The sequence below is a fragment of the Choloepus didactylus genome, chromosome Y (assembly GCF_015220235.1).
Source record: "Choloepus didactylus isolate mChoDid1 chromosome Y, mChoDid1.pri, whole genome shotgun sequence".
Lineage (NCBI taxonomy): Eukaryota > Metazoa > Chordata > Mammalia > Pilosa > Megalonychidae > Choloepus > Choloepus didactylus.
In genome coordinates this window covers 39804639-39827570 of record NC_051335.1, presented here as the reverse complement: position 1 = coordinate 39827570, position 22932 = coordinate 39804639, and the positions used below count along the sequence as shown (strand labels likewise).

The window sequence follows — 22932 nt, the reverse complement described above, 5'->3', positions numbered from 1 at the left end:
AATGAACTGGGAGGACTCATGCTTCCTGATTTTAACGCATAATATAAAGCCACAGTGGACAAAATACCATGGTACTGGCATAAAGATAAGACATATTGATCAATGGAACCGAAACTAAAGCTCAGAAATAGACCCTAAGATCTATGGTCAACTGATTTTTAACAAGGCTCTCAAATCCACTCAAATGGGACAGAACAGTCTCTTCAATAAAGGGTATTGGGAGACTTGGATATCCATATCCAAAAGAATGAAAGAGGACCCCATCTCACACCCTACACAAAAATTAATTCAAAATGGATCAAAGACCTATATAAGGTCTATAACTGTAAGAGCCAGTATCATAAAAACTCCTAGAAAAAAATATAGGGAAACATCTTCAAGATCTAATGATAGGAGGTAGTTTCTTAAACCTTATACTCAAAGCACAAACAACAAAAGAAAAAAATAGATAAATGGGACTTCCTCAAAACTGAAGACTTCTGTGCTTCAAAAGACTGTCAAAAGGGGGAAAGGGCAGCTGACTCAATGGGAGAAAATATTTGGAAACTACATATCTGATAAGGGTTTATTATCCAGAATATATAAAGAAATCCTACAATCAACAATAAAAAGACAAATAACTCAATTTTTAAAAATAGGCAAAAGACATGAATAATAGACATTTTTCCAAAGAGGAAATACAAATGGCTAAAAAGCACAGGAAAGATGCTCATCTTCACTAGCTATTTGGGAAATGCAAATCAAAACCACACAAAAAAAATCAAAACCACAAAGATATCATTTTATACGTACTAGAATGGCCATCATAAAAGAAAAAAAAGAACAGAAAACTACAAGTGTTGGAGAGAAAGTAGAGAAGTAGGAACACTTATTCACTGCTGGTGGGAATGTAAAATGGTACAGCTGCTGTAGAAGACAGTTTCACAGTTCCTCAGAAAGCTAAGTATAGAGATGCCTTATGGTCTGGCAATCCCACTATTTGGTATATACCCAGAAGATCAGAAAGCAGTGACATGAACAGACATTTGCACATTGATGTTCATAGCAGCATTATTCACAATTGCCAAAAGATGGAAGTGACCCAAGTGTCCATCAACAGACGAATGGACAAACAAAATGTGGTACATACATACAATGGACTATTATTCAGCCATAAAAAGGAATGAGGTCCTGAAGCACACAACCACGTGGATGAACCTTGAGGACATTATGTTGAGTGAAATAAGCCAGACACAAAGGGACAAATATTGTATGATCTCACTAACATGAACTAATTATACTCTGTAAACCCATAGACATAAAATCTAGAATAGAAGTGACAATAGCACAGTATTGTGAGTTTAATTAATAGTGCTGAATTGTGAGTTAATATGTCGAAAGGGGTAGCTTAGAGTCCAGTATGCCACCAGCAGGAAAGCTAGAAGTGAAAACATAGGAATGTATAACACAGTGAATCTTGAGATGGATGATAAATGTGATTAACAGTACAAATTTTAAAAAGTTCTTCATGAACTAGAACAAATGTACAACACTATTACAAGGAGTTAATAATAGAGTGGTATATGGAGAAAATGTACCTATTGCAAACTATGACTATAATTAATAGTATATCTTAATATTCTTTCATCAACAGTAACAGGTACCTACCACACGAATACTAGAGGTCATCAATAGGGGTACATAAGGGGCATAGGAAGATTTGGGTTTTCTTTTATATTTCTATTTTATCTTACTATCATTTTTTTTAAGTAATGAAAATGTTCTAAAACTGATTGTAGCAATGATTCTACAACTATGTGATGATACTGGAAGCCACTGATTGTATACTTTGGATGGACCGTAAGGTGTGCAAATATATCTCAATAAAATTGCACTGAAATAAAATAAAAAAACAAAAAAAAACACCGTAGGACTGTACAACACAGTGAACCCTAATGTAACCTATGAAAGACAGTTAATGTACAATCATAATAATATTCTTTCATCAACAGTTGCAGAGATGCCACACTAATGCAAGGTGTTAATAATAGGGGGGTATATGGGAACCCTGTATTTTCTGCATAATTTTCCCGTAAGCCTACCACTTCTCTAATAAAAAAAATATTAAAAAACAGTACGGTACAGGCATAAGGAAGATATACAATCAACAGACTAAAATTGAGTGTCCAGAAACAAAACCTTACATACATAATCAACTGATTTTTAACAATGGTGCCAAAACCATTCAATGGGCAAAGAATAGTCTTTTCAAGAAATGGTACTGGGAGGATTACAACTACAAAAGAACAGTGCCAGTGCCACATGCGAAAGGATGAAGTTAGATGCTTAACTCATACCACATAAAAATATTAACTCAAAATGGATCAAAGAACTAAGTGTATGAGCTGAAACTATAAAACTCTTAGAGAAAATAAAGGAATAAATCTTCATGATTTCAGATTTGGCAACAGATTCTTAGACATGACACCTAAAGCAGGGCAACAAAAGAAAGAAAAGATAAACTGGAATTTATCAACATCAAATATTTTTGTGCTTTAAAGGACACTATTAAGAAAGTGAAAATACAGCCCTCAGAATAGAAGAAAAAATCTGCAAATCATGTATCTGATGAGGGACTCATCTAGAATATAGAAAGAACTCTTACAACCCAATAATAAAAAGACAACTCAATTAAAAATGGGCAAAGGATGTGAAAACCACAATTAGATAACACTTCACACCTTCTAGGATGGCTATAATCAAAACATCAGATGTGTTGGCATGGATGTGGAGAAATCGTAATCCTCATACACTGTTGGTAGAAATGTAAAATTGTGCAGCCACTTTGGTAAACAGTCTGGAAGTTCCTCAAAAGGTTAAATATAAAAGTTACCACATGACCCAGAAATTCCACTCCTAGGTATATACTCAAGAGAAATGAAAACATATGCCCACACAAAAATTTGCACATGAGTGTTCACTGTAGCATTATTCACAACAGCCAAAAATTGGAAATGATCCAAATGTTCATCAACTGATTAATGGATAAACAAACTGTGGTACAGCCAATCAATGGAATATTATTTAGCCTTAGAAAGAAACAAAGTACTGATACATAGTACAATATTGATGAACCCTGAAAACATTATGCTAAATAAAAGAAGCGAGTCACAGAAGACCACACATTATATGATTTCATTTAAATGAAATGTCCAGACTAGGCAATTCTATAGAAAGAAAACAGATTAGTGGTTGCTTAAGGGTTGGGCAGATGGGGGAAGTGTGGTAGTTGGGGGGGATAGGTCACCTTTTTGAGGTGACGAAAATGTTCTAAAATTGACTGTGGTGATGGTTACACATATCTGTGAATATATTTATAGCTATTGAACTGTATACTTTAAATGGGTGAATTGTATGGTATGTGAAGCGTATCTTAAAGCTGTTTAAAAAAAAGTAGGCAGAGAGAAAAGACAGATTACAATTAGAAGGATGGTTGAGTTCTCAACAACAATGGAAGCAATGAGCCAGTGTAATAACACTGTTGATATCCTGAAACAATTTACCTCTCAACTCTAGAATTCTATATACAGAAAACCCAGTCTCCAAGATCTACAACAAAGTAAAAACATTTTCAAACAAAAACAGTTTACCATCAAAAGTTCCCCATTGAAAGGATATTCTAAAGGATATACTTTGTGCAAAAGGAAAATGATCTCAGATTGAAGGTCTGAAATGCAAAACCAAATGATGACCAAAGATTGGTAAATATGTCGGCAAATCTAAATAAACATCAACTGTAAAGATGATAATAATGTCTATTTCATGTGTTTGTGGAGGAGGGTGAGGAAGAATGGGCTAGAATGAAAGCTAGACAAAAACAGCACATATAATTCTGTGTGTGATCAGAATTAAAGCATTCTTAGGTCCTTGTATCATTCAAGATGAAGGAAAAGATATTGTTTACCTTTAGACTTTAAGTATATGTTAAAATAACTATGATTAACACCTAAAAGAAAACATAGAATGTGTAACTTCCAAACAAGTATAGAGGGGAAAAACAATCAATCCCAAAGAAGCAGGATAGAAGGGAAGAATCAGAAAAAAGCAGGTCACCTTGAAAGCTCAAAATAAAATACTTGAATTTATTTCTACTATATCAATAGTCACCACTAAGTTAAATAATCTAATTCTCCAGGCAAAAACAAAGATCGTCAAACAGGATTAAAAAAATAAAACCCAGTTAAACACTATTTAAGAGAGACATCTAAAACAAAAGAGAAAAGAAAGATTTTTCTTTAATCAAAAGATGAAAATATACCAAGCAAATATTAACTGATATAAAGCTAGAGTAGCAATATCAGTATCAGACAAAATAGACTAAATCAGAAAGCATTTTTAACAATAAAGGGTTACTACTTGGTAAAAGGCTTGATTCACCAACACAATAAGAACCATACTTGTGCATGCACCTAAAGCTTTAAAATATATAAAGCAAAAATTTCAGAACTTTTAACAAAAACCAGACAAATCTGCCTTCATGGTGGAAGATTTTAAACACACCTCACTCAATCATTGGTCAATAGAGGAGAAAAAGCAAAAAAAAAAAAAAATCCATAAAACAGAAAATTTCAATTCCAATAACTTTTATTCCCTCATTATACTTCAACAACTCATCCTATGACCATTCTGAACCTTGTCATTGTTTTGAATAACGCTCCTGAAGTTTTACTAATTCCAATGCTACAAATCCCTAACACTCCAGTTTTTAACCAAAATATACTTCTTGAATGTCCTCAAGGCATCTCGAACCTCAGCTGCATAGTCTGCCAATCTGCCTTCTGCAGATTCACTTTGTTCACTTTCTCCTTTTCCACCCTAGACCCAATGGGCCATCAGCTCAATTACTCTGTTACCTTCTTATTTTACCAGGAAGAAATCACCCACCCTTGCAGATTAGTAAAATCACAAGTTCATGCACTCTAACCTCATCTGGCCTTCAAAACTTCTGTCTCTAATCAGCTCTTATCCCCATTTCCCTTGGCAGCTATTTCAAAATTTGCACTCTCCTCGAACATCATATTCTATCTTCCCCACCTCATTCTAAGCAGAAAACTTTGCCTCCTAGTTAAGTGAAAAACTGAAAAAGAACAAAAGAAAACAAAATACCAAAACCATCAGGCAGGAATTCCCTCAGCTTTGTCCCCTACTAACTTACAAATTTATACCAGCAATCATTCTTTTTCCTTACTGTGAAGAGAGATGCCTCTCTTTCTGTTGAAGACTAATTACTGCAACTTGTACCCTGAACTCTATCTAGTCTTATTTTGACACCTCTCCTCTATACTCTTATATAATCCTATGAATACTATCATAGGATTTATCACACTGCATTTATCTCCCTCCACTATATTTAAAGATCACTGAGGCTCTGACTCTTAATAGATAGGTTACCTTTGCAACTTTACTTTTCTATGCCTCAGCTGTCTCATGTCTAAACTTGGAATGACAATAGCATTTTCTATGAATCCTGGCTCTAGTAATATGACCCTGGGTAAATTATTTGACTTCTCTGTGCTTCATAGTCCTCTGCTCTACAATGGGGATAGTAATGGTACATACCTCATAAGGTTGTCATGAGGATTAAGTGGATTAAAACCAAATTTACCTGGTGTGTATTTATACTTAGCTCACATTTCAGTTTGGCATAGCCACATTATGTGGCTAGTGGCTATCATACTGGACAGCACAGGTATAAGAGATAATAGGTGCACAGTAAACATTTTTTTAGAATACTGATATAAGAATAAAACAACTTTCAGACCCTCAGGACAAAAAAAAAACAGTTCACATATTCTAACATTTATTTTTTACATTTTAATATCTCTGAAAACAGGACAAATTCTACCATCAATGTCAAGTGACAGTTTATATGGCAGCAGTCTTTCTTAGAGATTCCTAAGATAATGCATATTACAACTGATGGCATCTTAGAATTGATGACATTTCATGTTCATAAAGTACTTAGTGCATGGTATATAAGCCTCACATAAATTAGCTATTATGTCTTATTCATATTTGCATTCTCAACACTAGTTCAGTGCCTGGCATAGGATGTAGTTAATAAATGTTCACTGAATGAATGTCCATAGGATGCGATGCTGGTTTGAATGTATTATGTCCCCCAAAACGCCATTATCTTTGATGTAATCTCGTGTGGGCAGAAGTATCAGTGTTGATTAGATTGTAATTTTTTGAGTGTTTCCGTGGAGATATGCCCCATCCAACTGTGGGTGATGACTCTGATTGGATAACTTCCATGGGGGTGTTACCCCACCCATTTATGGTAGGTCTAAATTAAATAACTGGAGCCATATAAATGAGCGGACAAACAGAAGGAACTCAGTGCAGCTGAAGACTGACATTTTGAAGAGGAGCTACAGCCAAGAGGGACACTTTGAAGAAAGCACAGGAGCTGCAGATGAGAGACGGTTTGAAGACGGCTGTTGAAAGCAGACTTTTGCTCCGGAGAAGTTAAAAGAGGACAAACACCCCAAGAGCAACCAAGAGTAACATTTTTGAGGAACTGAAGCCTAGAGAGGAACATCCTGAGAAAGCCATTTTGAAACCAGAACTTTGAAGCAGACGCCAGCCATGTGCCTTCCCAGCTAACAGAGGTTTTCCAGACACCATTGGCTATCCTCCAGTGAAGGTACATGATTGTTTATGACTTACCTTGGACACTTTATGGCCTTAAGACTGTAACTTTGTAACCAAATAAACCCCCTTTATAAAAGCCAACCCATTTCTGGTGTTTTGCCCTTTCATTTTCATTCCCACTGCCACCCTCTAGCACAGTGATTCTCAAACTTTTTGGACTCAGGAACCTTCACGTTCTTAAAAATTAAAGGACCCCAGGAGTTTTTCCTTTTTAATCTAGATTATATTTACTGATATTCACCATAAAAATTAATACAGAAATTTTTAATGTTTATTAATGCATTAAAAAACACTAAACCCATTACATGCTAACAAAAATAACATTTTATGAAAATAACTATATTTGAAACAAATAGTGAGAAAAGTGGCATTGTTTTACATTTTTACAAATCTCTTTCATGTTTCTAATTTAAATGAAGACAGTTGGATTCTCTGCTTCTCCATTGAATCTGTTACAATATGTTCTTTTGATTAAAGCACATGAAGAAAATCCAGCCTCTCAAAGATATGTAGTTGGAAAAGAGGAATATTTTAATAGCCTTTTCAGAAAATTGTGGATACCCGTCTTTGATACTACACCCAAACTCGACACATGGTAGTTTCTTAAAGGTTAAATGTAATGTGGAATCTGAAACCTTATCAATGAACTCTTTGTAGACTATATATTAAAATCATTGATAGATCTTGGACATTGAATGGATCTATTACCCATGTATGATTTAGGAACATTAAACTTGTTCAGCTGGAGAATACTGGTTCACTGACTATGAACTTTCAAAAATTAACATATCTCATTATACAATATCCAAAAATCATATTCATTATCATTACCAAACATATCAGAAAAGTGTTTAAGTACTGAGAAGCTGTCAAGCTCACAATGGCAGATACAAGTTTTCCAAGCTTCTAGTTTTTGCTTGAAAGCACAAATTTTATTATTGGCAGCAAACACTGCCAGTTGTTTTCTTGAAATGACAGGCTCACTGTGTTCATTTTTGAGAAAATGTCTGCCAAATATCCGACTGAATAACCAGAGTTTATATGTCATTCTTTCAAGTAAAAATAGTGTTCCATGAAAAAAAGCACCTAGTTCACCTTACAACTCAATCACATAAGTGCTTTTCCTCAGGACAACTACTATACTTTAGCATGCAAAAGTTCTTTTTTTCATCACAGAATATTGGAGACATGTCTTGAGGGTCAAGATTTAATAAAATTAAAATTTTTTTTACTGCTTTGTTCACTACATCCTTAAGTGAAACTAGCATTTTTTTCACCACAGTGAAGAACACAATGACCACTAGTACAGTCTGGCACCACTGCCTTGATTTGTGCTCAAGTGCCTGCAGTTTTAACCACCACTGCTTTGGCACCACCAGTAAAAATGTCAACACAGTGAAAACAGCAAATAACATCTTGGTACTATTATGAAAATAATTTTGACCTCTCAGACACTGAAAGATACCAGAAAGCCTCAGGGGACCACAGACCACACTTTCTGAGAATCGCTAGTCTAGGATTTCACCATGTTATACCTGGATTATCATGTTAGTCTCCTAACTAGTCTTCATGCCTCTAGCCTCACTCGCAATTCACATTATTTGGCACTACTAGATACAACTTCCTACAATACTGCTTTCAACATGTTCTTTCTCAAAATTTTCAGTGTTTTCCCCTTTGAATGGAGGATAAAGTTCAAATTCCTTAGCATAACATTCAAAGCATAACATTCAACCTGTCCTCACCCAACTAACTCTTTCAGCCTTACTATCCACCACCACATATGACACTGACTCTAATCAAGACAGGCTGGTCTACTTAAGATCTCTTGAAACAAAATTTACAGATTGCTTTCTCACAACTTTGCCTGAAATATTCCTGTGAAATCAATCATTTCCTCACCTCATCAAATACCAAATCGTACACAACCTTCAAGGCCCAGCTCAACGCCTACATACTTCATGATGCTGTTTCTAATCATTCTAGTTTACAGCGCTCTTCCCTTCCTGGAAATCTCATAGCAATTATTACCCTCATACCATCATACACTGTTCCTTGATTGTTTAACTCCTGAATTGTTTAACTTTTTGCGTTTTCCTTAATCCTTTGATTATAAATTCCTGGAATACAGGATTCCTGTGAATCTTGTACAGTACCTAACACAATGCAACAAACACAGCAGAAACATCAATATTTTTAATGGTATCAATGAATGAATTCCCTTCTTAAAGGCAAAAGGAATTCAGTTAGATGAGCAGTTCACATGATCTGTGAACTATTGATGGTTCTTCAGTCTTCCAGGTGGACAGCAGACTGATTTCTTAGAATTAGTAACGTTTTTAATGGGAATAATTATGCTATTTAATCAAAATCAGTCCATTGGCATCTCATGTAAAGCAATCCTCTCGTTCTCATTAATTCTGATGAGGTTTTTGCAGTATTAATCAAGAATAAATCAAGTAAGTGACCCAAAGGACTTTAGTGAAGTGGTTTAAGAGGGATGCCAATCTCTACTCTAGATCAGCAAAGAGATTCCACTGCAAAGCCACCTCTATCTTTAACATTTTACTTCCTTAAAAGATGTAAAAGAAATATGGTAAAAAAATTATGTTAAATCTGAAATAGTTGCAAGGGTGTTTGTTATGTTACTCTTAATACTTTTGTATATGTTTGATATATTTTTAAATAAATACGGCAAAACACATTGTGTGACCCTTAGGAGCCATAAGGTACATCAGTATACAAGCACGTACTATTTTTCACCTGTGCATGATGCTGTCCAATTTTTACTTACCAGTATATCATCTTGCAAAGAAGCAAAAAAGAAGCCATAAAGCAAGTTAATTTTCTCCTTGTGATCAATAAAGTCAAACATTGCAACCAGCCAACGAAAAAAAAGTACCTATCAAGACAAAATGCTTATCATTAAGGAAGTATAACTGGTACCCCTCACCCAGGGCTGTTTAGATCACTTAAGTTTTAAAAGCTTCTAGCACAAAGTAGTATAACAGATTTTATTTCTCAGTAAAAATCTGTTTGTACAAAGTTCTTGCATCAGGCTGTATTTTTCCAAAACTGCAGGCTTTGCACAAAAGGCCACTGCCATTATTCCATAACTGGCTCTTCCTGGCCAGTCCTTAAGTGGTTCTGAAGGACTTGTCATCAAAGTGTTTAAAAAGATTACCTTGGTGGTACCAGAACACTTGCCAACACAAAGCCAGGAGACGGCCTTAACTACAGAATCTTCTGATATTAGAGTTGTTGGAATCATACACTTCAATATCCGAGTGTTTATGGTATTCCCTGAAAAGTAGACAAACTCTAAATTAAGCTACATTTTAGTGTCTCAATTGTTCTCTTACTGTTAATATTGATTCCTGTTGTAAAAATCTCACTTTATATTGAAGATAATAAAAAACCAATAGTAATATTCAGTATCTCTTATCATTACAAAGCATTTCTCAAAATAAAAAATTACATTTAACTTCCAATACAAAGTACAAAGCAAATTTTTGACTCTAATATGTCAATTTAATGGGGGGGTGATAAAAAATAAAAAGGGAGGGAAATGAATACAGGGTTTCTTTTAGGAGTGATGAAAATGTTCTAGAATTAGATAGTGGTGATGGTTGCACAACTTTGTAAATATACAAAAACCAGTGAATTGTATCCTTTAAAAGGGTGAATTTTATGGTATATAAATAATACCTCAAAAAAGCCTATCAAAAGAAAATTTCAATGTTATTTTATTTTTCAATGGCATAATAAATTCTGATTTATTTAAAGCTATTGATAGACACCTTGCATGAGCTTTTACATTTAAGAATAAATATACTTGTATTTCTCACCCTTACGAAAGCGGGGGGAGGGGGGGCAACAACAAAACCAGAACAGAACAGAAATCCTTGGAATTAGCTGACAGCAATATCATTCTGTTCTAGCCTGATATTTCTATCCTGCTCTCTGGCCTCTACGGCCTCTCCTATCTGGGTAGCAGAAGTGATATTCCCGAGAATGGCTTTGCATACACTCTATGTCAATTTTTGCTTATTAAGGTTTCAAGAATTAAAATATAGTTCTAAATGAATGTCAACAAGTGTTAAAAATAGGGTTGGATTGGGGGGAAAATACAGTCGATGCAAATTAGAGACTATAATTAACAGAAACATTGTATTATGCTTCCTTTAACATAACAAAGGCAATACATCAAAGCTAAATGCATATGGTGGGGGTGTAGGGACACAGGGCAAGGGTATGGGACTCCTGGCATTGGTGATGTTGTCTGACTCTTTATTCTACTTTAGGTTAATGCTCTTTCCTTTTGTTGCTTTCTAGCTGTAATGTTTTTTTTTTCTCTCTCTCTTTTTTTCTTTTTCTTTTGTCTCTCTACCTTCTTTGACTCTTCCTCCTTCTTTGTGGAAGAAATGGAGATGTCCTTATATAGTTAGTGGCATTGGTGCTGAATACATAAAGATGTAACTATACAGGGAACTAACGACTGTTTACTTAGGATGGCATGTACGGTGTGTGAACAAAACCGTCTTAAGAAAAATGGGTTGATGAAGAAACCTTGAGGGCACTATATTGAGTGAAATAAGTCAGACACATAGGACAAATATTGCAGGGTCTTACTGATATGAACTAATTATAATATGTAAACTTATAGACATGAAATATAAGTTACCAGGATATAGAAATGAGGCTAAAGAACGGGGAGTGGTTGCTTATAATGAGCAGAATGTTCAACTAGGATGAACTTAAACGTTTGGAAACGGACAGAGGTGATGGCAGCACATTGTGAGAATAACTAACAGTGCTGAATGGGGTGTGAAGGTGGTGGAAAGGGGAAGCTCAGAGTCACATATGTCACCAGAAGGAAAGTTGGAGGTTAAAAGATGGGAATGTATAAAACAGTGCATCTTGTGGTGGACAATGTCCATGATTAACTGTACAAATATCTGAAATCCCTCTCATGAACTAAAACAAACGTATCACACCAGAACTAGAAGGTAGTAATAGAGGGGCACATAGGAAAAAATAAAAAATACATACCTATTGCAAACTATATACTACAGTTAGTAGTATGTTAACATTCTTTCATCAACAGTAACAAATGTACTATACCAAAACTGTGAATCAATAATGGAGGGGGGTGGTGAGGGGTATGGAAGGATTGGAGTTTCCTTTTTTTTGTCTTTATTTCTTTCCTGAAGTAATGAAAATGTTCTAAAAATTGAAAAAAAAATTAGTTGTGGTGATGGATGCATAGCTATATTATGGTACCATGGGCAAATGATTGTACACTTTGGATCTTTGGATAGTTGTGAACAATCTGAATAAAAACTAAAAAAAATTTTTTTTAAATATACTTCATCATCTCACCAGTATCTACCCCATCACCTTATGGAAAGAGAAGGGAAGCAGTGATAACAGGTAATGAATCACAAGAATAAAAATCTCTGCTTTCCACTTTTGTAGTTCTTTTAATTTCTTTTTCTCCTCCATTCTCATCCTCTAACCCATCTGTGCCAGTCAGGATACATCATGTCCCCCCAAAAGCCATGTTCTTTAATGCAATCTTGTGGAGGAAGATTTATTAGTCTTTTGATCAGGGTGAAAACTTTCCATGGAGATGTGACTCACCCAACTGTGGGTGATACATTTGCTTAGATTATTTCCATGGAGGTGTGGCCCCACCCATTCAGGGTGGGTCTTGATTAGTTCACTGGAGTATTTAAAAGAGAAGCTAAGAGCTGACACAGACCCAGATGCAGGCTGACGCTTGGAGATGCTTGGTGATGCGGACAGAAGGATGCTTGGAGATGCTAAGCTAAGAGACGAAGCCCAGAGTTTTCCCTGAAGAAGCTAACAAGAGGACTCCCAGATGCTTAGAGGGAAATGCCCTGGGAGAAAGAAGCAAGGATGCACAGGAGCTGAGAGAGAGGAGCTGAAACATAACCCAGGACTAGCAGACACCAGCCATGTGACTTTTCAGCTGACAAAGGTGTTCCAAACACCACAGGCCATCTTTCATTGAAGTTTATCATCTTGTTGAGGCCTTGGCCTGGACATTTTTATGGCCTTAGAATTGTAAATTTATAACCAAATAAATCCCTTTTATAAAAGCCAATCCATTTCTGGTATTTTGCATAATGGCAGCTCTAGCAAACCGGAACACCTTCTAAAGTTTAAAACCATCTCACCCCTAATGCTTTACACATGTGCCAATTTCAAATGGGAGCTTCCATATTGACTCTATTCTCACTTCCAAATGACTTTTTTTTTAGTTTTAACAATTAAAATGTATTCTTGTTGTCTAACAAGAATTTTGATGTAAATCATTGGTAACATTGGTTCAAAGATGACAAGGCCCTGAATCAGCATCTCTGTGATTCATTAGGCCTCGCCTCATGGTCACAAAATGGTTGTGGCACCTCCTCACACCACATTCAAAGGCAGGGGGCAGGTGACAATGTCACACAGCACATTTCTTTCAACTTCTGTCCCTGATATCAAGAACTAAAATCCTTCCCCAAAGCTCCCAGCTGTGTCTACTTAAATGTTATTAGCCAAATTTGGAACATACGACTGCTCACCCCTAAAGCCATGACTGAGCCCACCTTCCATGAAATCAAAGAATTTCTGACTGGAAAAAAAAAACAAACATGAGGAGTCTTGTTAGCAACTAACAGTTGCCTTAGCACTGTTCTAAAAATACAGCAGGGGATCAAATGGTAGTTAAAAAACAAAATGAGGAAGGATCTAAGATGGTGGTATAGGGAGGAGTGGAAGCTAAGTAGTCCCCCTGGAACAACTGAAAAAAAAAAAGAAACAACTAGTAAATAATCCAGAATAACTGCAGGGGGACAAACGTGACCGTCCACTCATCATACACCAACCTGAATTGGGAGGAATGCCTGAGATCACAGCATAAAATCTGTAAGTAAAAACTGCAGATCCAAATCGGGAGACCCCTCCCCCACAGCCTGAGCTACAAAGCATTGTGGTGCCAGAGAGAAGCTCTCTCCCAGCAAGCAAATATAGCTCAGCTGAGCTCCAACTGGGGTTTTAATTAGCAAGTATGAACTGCTCACTATGAGGTACGAATCCCCAAGAAGCAGACAGAGGTTTTGGGTGGCGACTGACCTTGGAGAGCTAGAGGGTTGCCTCGGACTAGCTCTGTTCCTTTTTCGACTCAGTGGAGAAAGCCTAAGCCATTTTCAGTTCCCAGTTCTGTGACCCAGACAAGGGTATAGCACAGGCAGAGGGAGACCATTGAAATGCTAATGACCTCCCCCTAGGGCGTCTATCTTCTCTAAGAGGAAAGGGATGGAGCCCAGCTCTACTACCTGCCTTTCATTCAGAACTTGGGGAAAAAGAGCCACACCTCCTTACACAGTCAAGAATTATAGGCTAATAGGCACCACCTGCTGGGCAGAAAAGCACAGTGACCTGAGGCATCACAGGGTGTACCAATTTTCTAAGACACACCCTCAGGGAAACCGGATACTGAATATTTCTTCCTTCTGGAACCTTAGCCCATTCTGGTCTGGGGAGGCCTGATTGGGGTAACCAAGGAAACCTTGCTTAGACAACAGAAAACTACAACCTACACTAAGAAAAAGAGGTTATGGCCCAGTCAGGGGAACAAACTTGCACTTCAACTGTGATGCAGGAATTGAAACAACTAATAATAAGTGAATTCAAAAAGTTTAGGGAAAATATGACAAAAGAGATGAACCGTATAATGAAAACACAGGACATACATAAGGTAGAAATTGGAAGTTCAAAAAACCAACTGGCAGAATCTATGGAAATGAAAGGCACAACACAAGAGATGAAAAGGAAACATACAACAGCAGATCTCAAGAGGCAGAAGAAAACACTCAGGAAATGGAGAACAAGGCACCTGAAAGCCTACACACAAAAGAACAGATAGAGAAAAGAATGGAAAAATACGAGCATCGTCTCCAGGAACTTAAAGACAAAACAAAAAGCAAGAATTTACGTGTCATTGGTGTCCCAGAAGGAGAAGAGAAGGGAAAGGGGGCAGAAGCAAAAGAGGAAATAAGCAAGGAAAATTTCCCATCTCTTATGAAAGACATAAAATTATGGATCCAAGAAGCGCAGGGTACCCCAAACAGAATAGATCTGAATATGCCTATGCCAAGACACTTAATAATCAAATTATCAAACATCAAAGATAAAGAGAGAATCCTGAAAGCAGCAAGAGAGAACCGATCTATCACATACAAAGGAAGCTTGTTAAGACTATGCATGGATTTCTCAATAGAAACCATGGAGGCAAGAAGGAAGTGGGGTGATATATTTAAGATACTAAAAGAGAAAAACCACCAACCAAGAATCCTATTTCCGGCAAAACTATCCTTCAGATATGAGGGAAAGCTTAACATATTCTCTGGCAAACAGACAAGGACAGAGTTTGTGAACAAGAAACCTGTTCTACAGGAAACACTAAAGGAAGCACTGCAGACAGAAAGGAAAAGACAGGAGAGGTTTGGAAAACAATTTTGGGAGACAGTAGCACATCAGTGTAAGTATACTGAACAAAGATGACTGTGAATATGGTTGAAAGAGAAAGGCTGGGATCATGTGGGACACCAGAACAAAAGACAAACGATAAAGACCGGGACTGTGTAACTCAGGGAAACCTAGGATGCTCAACGACTGTAATAAAAGGTACAAATATGTTTTTACATGAGGTAGAACAAATGAATGTCAACATTGCAAGGTGTTAAAAAATAGGGTGGGATTGGGGGGAAAATACAATCAATGCAAACTAGAGGCTAGAATTAACAGAAACATTGTATTATGGTACCTTTAATGTAACAAGAGCAATATACCAAAGCTAAATGCATGGGGGATGGAGGGGAATAGGGGAAGGGTATGGGACTCCAGGCACTGGAGATGTTGTCTAACTCTTTATTCTACTTTAGGTTAATGCTATCTTTCCTTTTGTCACCTTCTAGCTATCAAGTTTTTTTATTTGTTTGTTTGTTTTTCTTTCTCTTGCCTTTTTCTTTTGCCTCTCTGCCGCCTTTGACTATTCCTCCGTCTTTGTGGGAGAAATGTCCTTATATAGAGTGGCGATGGTGCTCAATACATAAATATGTGACTATATGGGGAACCAACAATTGTTTACTTAGGATGGAATGTACAGTGTTTGAACAAAACCATCTTAAAAGAAATCGGTTGATGAAGAAACCCTGAGGGCACTATATTAAGTGAAATAAGACAGACACATAAAGGCAAATATTGCAGGGTCTCACTGATATTAACTAATTATAATATGTAAACTCATAGACATGTAATATAAGTTACCAGGATATAGAATGCAGCTAAAGAATGGGGAGCGGTTGCTTATAATGAGCAGAATGTTCAACTAGGGTGAACTTAAATATTTGGAAATGGACAGAGGTGATGATAGCATGTAATGAGAATAACTAACAGTGCTAAAAGGTGTGTGAAGATGGTGGAAAGGGGAAGCTCAGAGTCACGCATGTCACCAGAAGGAAAGCTGGAGGTTAAAAGATGGGAATGTATAAAACAGTGAATCTTGTGGTGGACAATGTCCGTGATTAACTTTACAAGTATTAGAAATCTCTCTCACGAACTAGAACAAATGTATGTCACTATAACTAGAGGTTAATAATAGAGAGGCGTATAGGGAAAAACATATACCTATTGCAAACTATATACCACAGTTAGTAGTATTTTAACATTCTTTCATTAACAGTAACAAATGTACTATACCAAAACGATGAATCAATAATGGAAGTGGGGGCGTGGTTAGGGGTATGGGAAGATCTGAGTTTCCTTTCTTTGTCTTTGTTTCTTTTCTGAAGTAGTGAAAATGTTCTAAAAATTGAAAAAAAAATAATTGTGTTGATGGATGCACAGCTGTATGGTGGTGCCATGGGCAACTGATTGCACACTTTGGATCTTTGGATATTTGTATGGTATGGAAACAATCTCAATAAAAAAATTTTTTTTACATTAAAAAAATGAAACAATACAAAAATACCTCTTCATAAATGTTTTCTCCTATCATGGTAAACTGCACAGTGCAGTTACAGCTTGAAGCAAAACTCCTGAAAAGAGCTGCATTAGCTTTCTATTTCTGCATAACAAACAACCACAGCATTAGCCGCTTATACCAGTACCCATTTATTATTACACAGCTCTATAGGGCAGGAATCTATGCGAGCTCATCTGTTTCCCTGCTTATGGTCCCACAAGGCAGAAAGAAACCAAGGTATAGACCAGTTGATCTCTTATTGATTCTTCTGGGCAAGAATTCACTTCCAAGCTCCTTCAAGTTGTTGGAAAAATTCAATTTCTTATGTTGTAGGACCCAGGTCCCTATATCCTCCCTGGCTGTTTGCTGGAGTTTGCTTTCAGCCTCTAAAGAATGCTCTCTCCTTTTGTGTGGACTCTCTGAGTTTCCCTTCTATTATCAGCTGAAGAATATTTCACCTTCAAAACGGAAATGTAGTTAAATTAAGCCTACCCTGATAATCTCCTTATCTTAAGGCCAAATGATTAATATATTTTTATTTTTTTATTAGAGAAGTTGTGGCCAAATGACTTTAATTAATTTCTAAAGGTTAAAGTTCCTTTGCACCTAATTATGATATCATTTCTAGCATATCTGCCCCTAAATATGCATTTCAACTTACCCAAACAGCTTCAGGAAAGGATCCAGTAGTGATAGGGGACATTACAGAAATAACTAAAAGTGAGAAAAGCAATTGAGGCCACATTTTACCTGAGCAAATTCCAGCTTAACAGAAAAATAAAAATTTAGACTAGGGAGCCAGAGATTATTTTTAAATTTTTATATAGAAGTTTCTAGAACCTGAGGCATGCATTTTGAAATACCTCCCAACCTGGAAGACAGCATGAAAACCTTCTAGCCATTAACTTTTGAGGTATCAAAAAAGAAAAGAGAAACAAAATAGAAAACACCTGTACAGTCTATACATTTTTTTTCCAGGGGAGAAGGGAGTGGTTGAATTGATCTTGATAGACACTTATCAGTTAAACATGGATTCCTGGAAAGATATTAGAACATCCAAACGATCTGAAACCACCTACAAGAACAAAAGCCAATTTTATTAGGTCAAATTTAACTTGATGGGAAAATGCAGAGAGCTAATTAGGTGAAAGGAGAGAAATAAAATACTGAGAAATCATAAGTTTAATTGGACTAGTAATGTTGTCTTGCTGCTTTAAAACACATACACAAAAGAACCTAATGTGCAAGGGCCAGGAAATACTTAGTATATAAAGCATCCAGTTTTGATGGTTTTCTTAATTTTTTAAAAAATGTAGAAAACCTAGTAGCAGTGTGATGCAGTACAGACACTAGAATAAAAGTTAGGAGATCGGAGTTCCAGTTCCAGCTCTGACATTAAGGAAGTCTCTTTACCACACTGACCCTCAGTTTCCTCATCTTTAAAATGAGGATGTTCAGGGTCTAGAACACCTTCCAAGTTTGAATTTGGATAAAGATGGTTAAAATGTTCTTTCCAAATAAAAAGAATACTGACCAGGTGTTATTCATTTCTAAGAACCCCTCCCAATAACCCCCCTCCCCAAGGAACTTAGACTAAGGAAGGAAGCATTTGCAAAAAGAAAAAGCATCCTAACTGATACAGTCATAAGACACTGGAATGGAGACAATGTAAATAGTGACTTGTCCTAGATAAGTGAACCTATAGGCAATAAAGTGGACCAAGGGATCACTTAAGGTGCCTTCCAGCAACATTATTTAAATTATTGTCTATGCTTCTTAAGAGAAATGCTAAAAATGGCTTCCATGTATTTGGGGACAAGAGTCTGCATTTTATTTGTAAAAATATGTGACAATTAGCCATTTTCAGCATATGCACACAGAAATTTGGGGCTCCTAAGAACACCACTTTATAACCTTACCATATTGGTCTTATGAAGAGAATAGTAAAAACAGAGAACTACTGAATAATCTAAATCAAAGTCTGGAAGGCAAAACTAATAGCAAACTGATGACAAATGTATCCCGACATACCAAATTTGCCACTGATTGCCACATTTAATAGAACATCAATTCCTCCTGGAGCTAATCCATTCTCCCAAGCCACATTTTCCACGGTTTTCAAGTGTTCTTCCAAGGTTTTATCTTTACTCCGTGAAGTTTTAATGGGACCTGGAAAAAGGAACAATATTAAATAGTGGGACCTTAAAACTTTCAGTTCTCAGCCTCACTATTATAATTTGGGATTCTTTAAAGAAATAAACTTATGTAAAAAATTCCTTCCTAAAAACCATTCAAAGCCTTTAAAACTCCAGAATATTTAACAACAATAACACCTTTACTGAGGAAAACTGAATTTTGCCCCAGCATCACTGCTAAACTAACCCAAAACACTGAACTTAGGCTACAAACTATTTCAAATTAGGGCAGTGATTCCCAATCCTTTGCTACACATTGGAATCCCCTAGAGAGTATTTAAAAACTCCTGATGCCCAGGTTGCATCTCATACCAATAAAATAAGAATATGTAGGAGTGGATGTCAGTCATAAGTGCTTTTTAAGGATTCTCAGGTAATCCCAACATGCAGCAAAGTTTGGGAACCACTCTGCTAAGAACAAGTCATATTGTTGCGTCCTTATACCTAGTTAAATAAATGTCTATTACATAAACAAAAGAATGAATGAGCAAAAATATGCTTTCCTTTATCCTAAAAAAATTATTCTAATTTCCAGAACAGTCTTACAGAAATAAGATTTTCATAAGGAAAACAATCACTCTTACTTTTCTCAAAGTATCTCACTGCTATCTGCAGAGCATCTCCTGCTTCATCAACAGCAAGTTGATAATCTTCCTCTGGACTGTTTCGTCCATGTTTCAAGATGCTCTCTGAGTCACTTGGTTTCTCTTTTATTTTCCAGGCTGAGAGGTTGGTTTGACAACTTTTACTACTTTGTGAAGTCCTCTTTTGTGCGTTGGAGCTCTTAATTCTCTTTTGAGTAGACATTACTACATGTATTCTACATGGAAAGAAATGTGACATTTTCATTAATTCAGCCAAACACTTCCCTTTTTTTTCTCCACAAAACAGGGACCAGATCTGCCTGTATCCACAGCATGTAATACGGTACCTAGCATACAAGAGGTACATAATAAATTGACAATAATCCAGGCAACAAAACCTACAGGTTAACTTTTTCAGAAAGCCCTTGACCTGTACAGGAATAGAGAAAAAACTCTCCGAGGTAACATGCATCAGCTGAACTTGCCTTCTTGCCAGGAAAAACAGTAAAAGTGTACAGGCAAGATAGCAATTTCACTCTTAAAACAGCTGTATCACATAAGTGATTCCAGACATAATCCATCTCATGAACTCAATCTTACATTCTCCACTCATTGCTATTTTTCTCCACCCCTTCTTGATTTTGCTTTTAATCTTTATGCTCCCGACTTTATCAGTACTAAGTTAAAACTGTATACTTCAAAAGCCAAACTGGTGGCCAGACTAAGGATTCTCAGGACAAAACATTCTCCATTTGTTAAATTCACTTATCCAATAAATAATAACTGAACATCAACTACATGCCAAGCACACTTCTAGGTACCAGGGATAAAAAAATACAAGTCAAAGTCCCTGCTCTCATAAAACAGAGGGGAGAAGGCAGTGGAGTGTGAGAGTCAATAAATAAGAAAAAGACTAGCAATAAATATAAAACCTGGTGATGTGATAGAAACAGGGTGGAGTGGGGGGATCTACATTGGAATAAATGGTCAGAGAAAACCTTTCTGAGGTACCTTTAACCGAGATTTGAAAGCCAAAAAGGAACCGGCTATACAAAGAGCTGCTGGAAGGAAGAGGGAAGAGCAGGCTGCCCTAAGACTGTCAAACAAGAAAGAGCAGCAACACCAGTGTGGCAGTCGTGCTGTGAAAGAGATAAAGGTTTTAGTGGGAGAAGAAGTCAGAAAGGTAGCCAGGCACCAGATCATATTGGAACTTGTAGACCAAAGTAAGGAGTCAGGATTTTAAACATCATGGGAAACCGTGGTGGGGAGGTTAAAAGAGGGAAGCAATACCATCTGATTTATGTTTTAAGATCATTTGGCTGGTGTGTGAAGAACAGAATATTATGCATCAAGGAATTAAAAAGACCAATTAAAAGGCTCTTGCAGGGGACATGGATAGAGGCAATGGTAGGACATTATTGTGAGTGTAATTAACAGTGCTGAATTGTGTATGAAAGTGGTTAAGAGAAGTTTAGAGTCACATATTTCAACAGAAGGAAAGTAAGAGGTAAAAACATGGGACTATATAACAGTAAATCTTGTGGTGGACGATGACTGTGATTAACAGTACAAATACAAAAAAATTCCTCTTTTAACTATAACAAACATCCGAAACCATTAAAAGGAGTTAACAATAGAGTGGTATGGTACCTATTACCAACTATGGACTATAGTTAACAGTAATATCTTAATATTCTTTCATCAACAGTAAGAGGTGTACCACAACAATGCTAGGCATCAATGATGGGGGGGAGAAGGGGTGTGGGGTGTTTGGGGTTTTCTTTGTCTTTTCTTTTTATTTCCTAGAGTAATGAAAATGTTCTAAAATTGTGGTGATGAATGCACAACTATGTGATGACACTGTGAGTCACTGATTGTATACTTTGGATAGATTATATGACGTGTGAATATAGCTCAATAAAGTTGCATTAAAAAAGGATTTAAAAAATAAAATGGGCTCTTGCAGAAGTCCAAGAGAGAAATGACTGTAGTCTGAACTAGGCCTACGGTGTAGCGGTGGAAGTGGTGGAAAAATGACTGGATGCATGATATGTTTTGGAGGTAGACTGGGCAGGAAGTGATAAAAGAAATGGATGCAGGGAAAAAGGCAAGAGAGGAACCAGGAACGCCTTCGAAGTTTTTGCAGAATAGGAAAAACTGTGGGAAAGGTAGGAATGAGACTTACCCAATCCCACCTCCTTAGAATAGACGAGGCCAGGGCAGGAAAGCAGTATGTATGTACAACGTAGTGGGAAGTTCCAGGCTCCGAATTGTTTCCCAGAGTCCTATGGAAAGAAAGGCGCGTGAGCAGCTTCTGACACCTTCCCGCTCAACTGTACCATAGCTTCCCAAATATCCCTTTCGTAGCCTGCCCCCGCGGGGAGCGAAGTTGGTCGCGACTGACGCACTGAACAGATTCCTGGGCGGGAAAAAAACTGACCCCAACTACACCTATAAGGGTAGTCCCGTCCTCAGAAATCGGGAGATTTCCTTTGCTCTCCGGGTCCCCACTTGGCGCGATGTCTAATAATAACCTTACCCGACACAGTCTCCCACTCCACAGCCTCCGAAGTCGTGCCGCAGCTTTCCGGATTCAAATAAGCATGCCCCGCCCCACGCAAGCGCCCCCCTGCATACCCAAGGGGAGGCAAGGCGGGGCGGCGCGCTCTACTGACGCTTGATTGGTTGGGTAACAGCTCCGTGGCGCGAGGTGGTGCGCGCTGACGCTAACGCAGACCCGGTTTCGGATTTCGGCTTGCCGCACTAGCCGGGGCCTGGAGGCTCGCCCGGCGTGGGGCTTTGCTGCTGAAGCCTAGTGATTGGCTGGCGTTTCCAGTGTTCTAATAATATTCGTGTCCGTCATTTTGCGTAAAACGGAGCATTTAGTGCCTTCACTCTTGAAATTAAATGATAAATTATGGTGATCATTTTACCCAGATTGACCCCAAATGTCGGAACGTTGGCTCTGTAGGAAAATACGAAATTGCGAATTTCACAGTAAAGGCTGCTTCTCCATGCTAGGCAAGAGACTTACGTAAACGAGTTTGTGACCTCCGAACATGTAAAGATAAGGGGTGGGAGGCAAGAACTGCTCGATCTGCCCTTCTTTTACCGAGGATGGGTATGGGTACCCTCCAAAATTTGGTACAAGCATGTGTCCTAAGTCAGTTGTAGCTGGCAGTCAACATACAAAGATTCCCAATCTTAAGGAATCAATTGACATTAAAGAAACTACAACAGCAACAAGAGCTTACTCTGTGACCTGAAGTTAGTTCCTGATATAATCTCTTTGTTAAGAATAGGAATCAGAGAGGGAAGATACACACTTAAGGGTTCCCACTGATTTGTTGAAGCCAAAACATACCTATAAATCGTAGACAAAACTGCAGTCGTCGAGAGAGATGAAGGATCAAAGATT

The 22932-nt window shown here is 37.3% G+C and overlaps 1 protein-coding gene across 2 annotated transcripts in view; it reads right to left on the bottom strand.

Annotated features, from left to right (window-relative positions):
- The window catches only part of LOC119524191 (centromere protein I-like), a 96983-nt gene extending 77246 nt beyond the window's left edge, over positions 1–19737 (bottom strand). For both annotated transcript variants that reach the window (XM_037822832.1, XM_037822833.1), the window contains exons 1-4: positions 19515–19737; positions 18767–18904; positions 9881–9999; positions 9491–9598 (exon numbers count right to left, since the gene is read on the bottom strand). In XM_037822832.1, coding sequence (XP_037678760.1) covers positions 9491–9598; positions 9881–9999; positions 18767–18904; positions 19515–19737 — 588 coding nt within the window. The remainder of the gene's footprint in view (positions 1–9490; positions 9599–9880; positions 10000–18766; positions 18905–19514) is intronic.
- Between the last annotated feature and the right edge of the window lie 3195 nt (positions 19738–22932).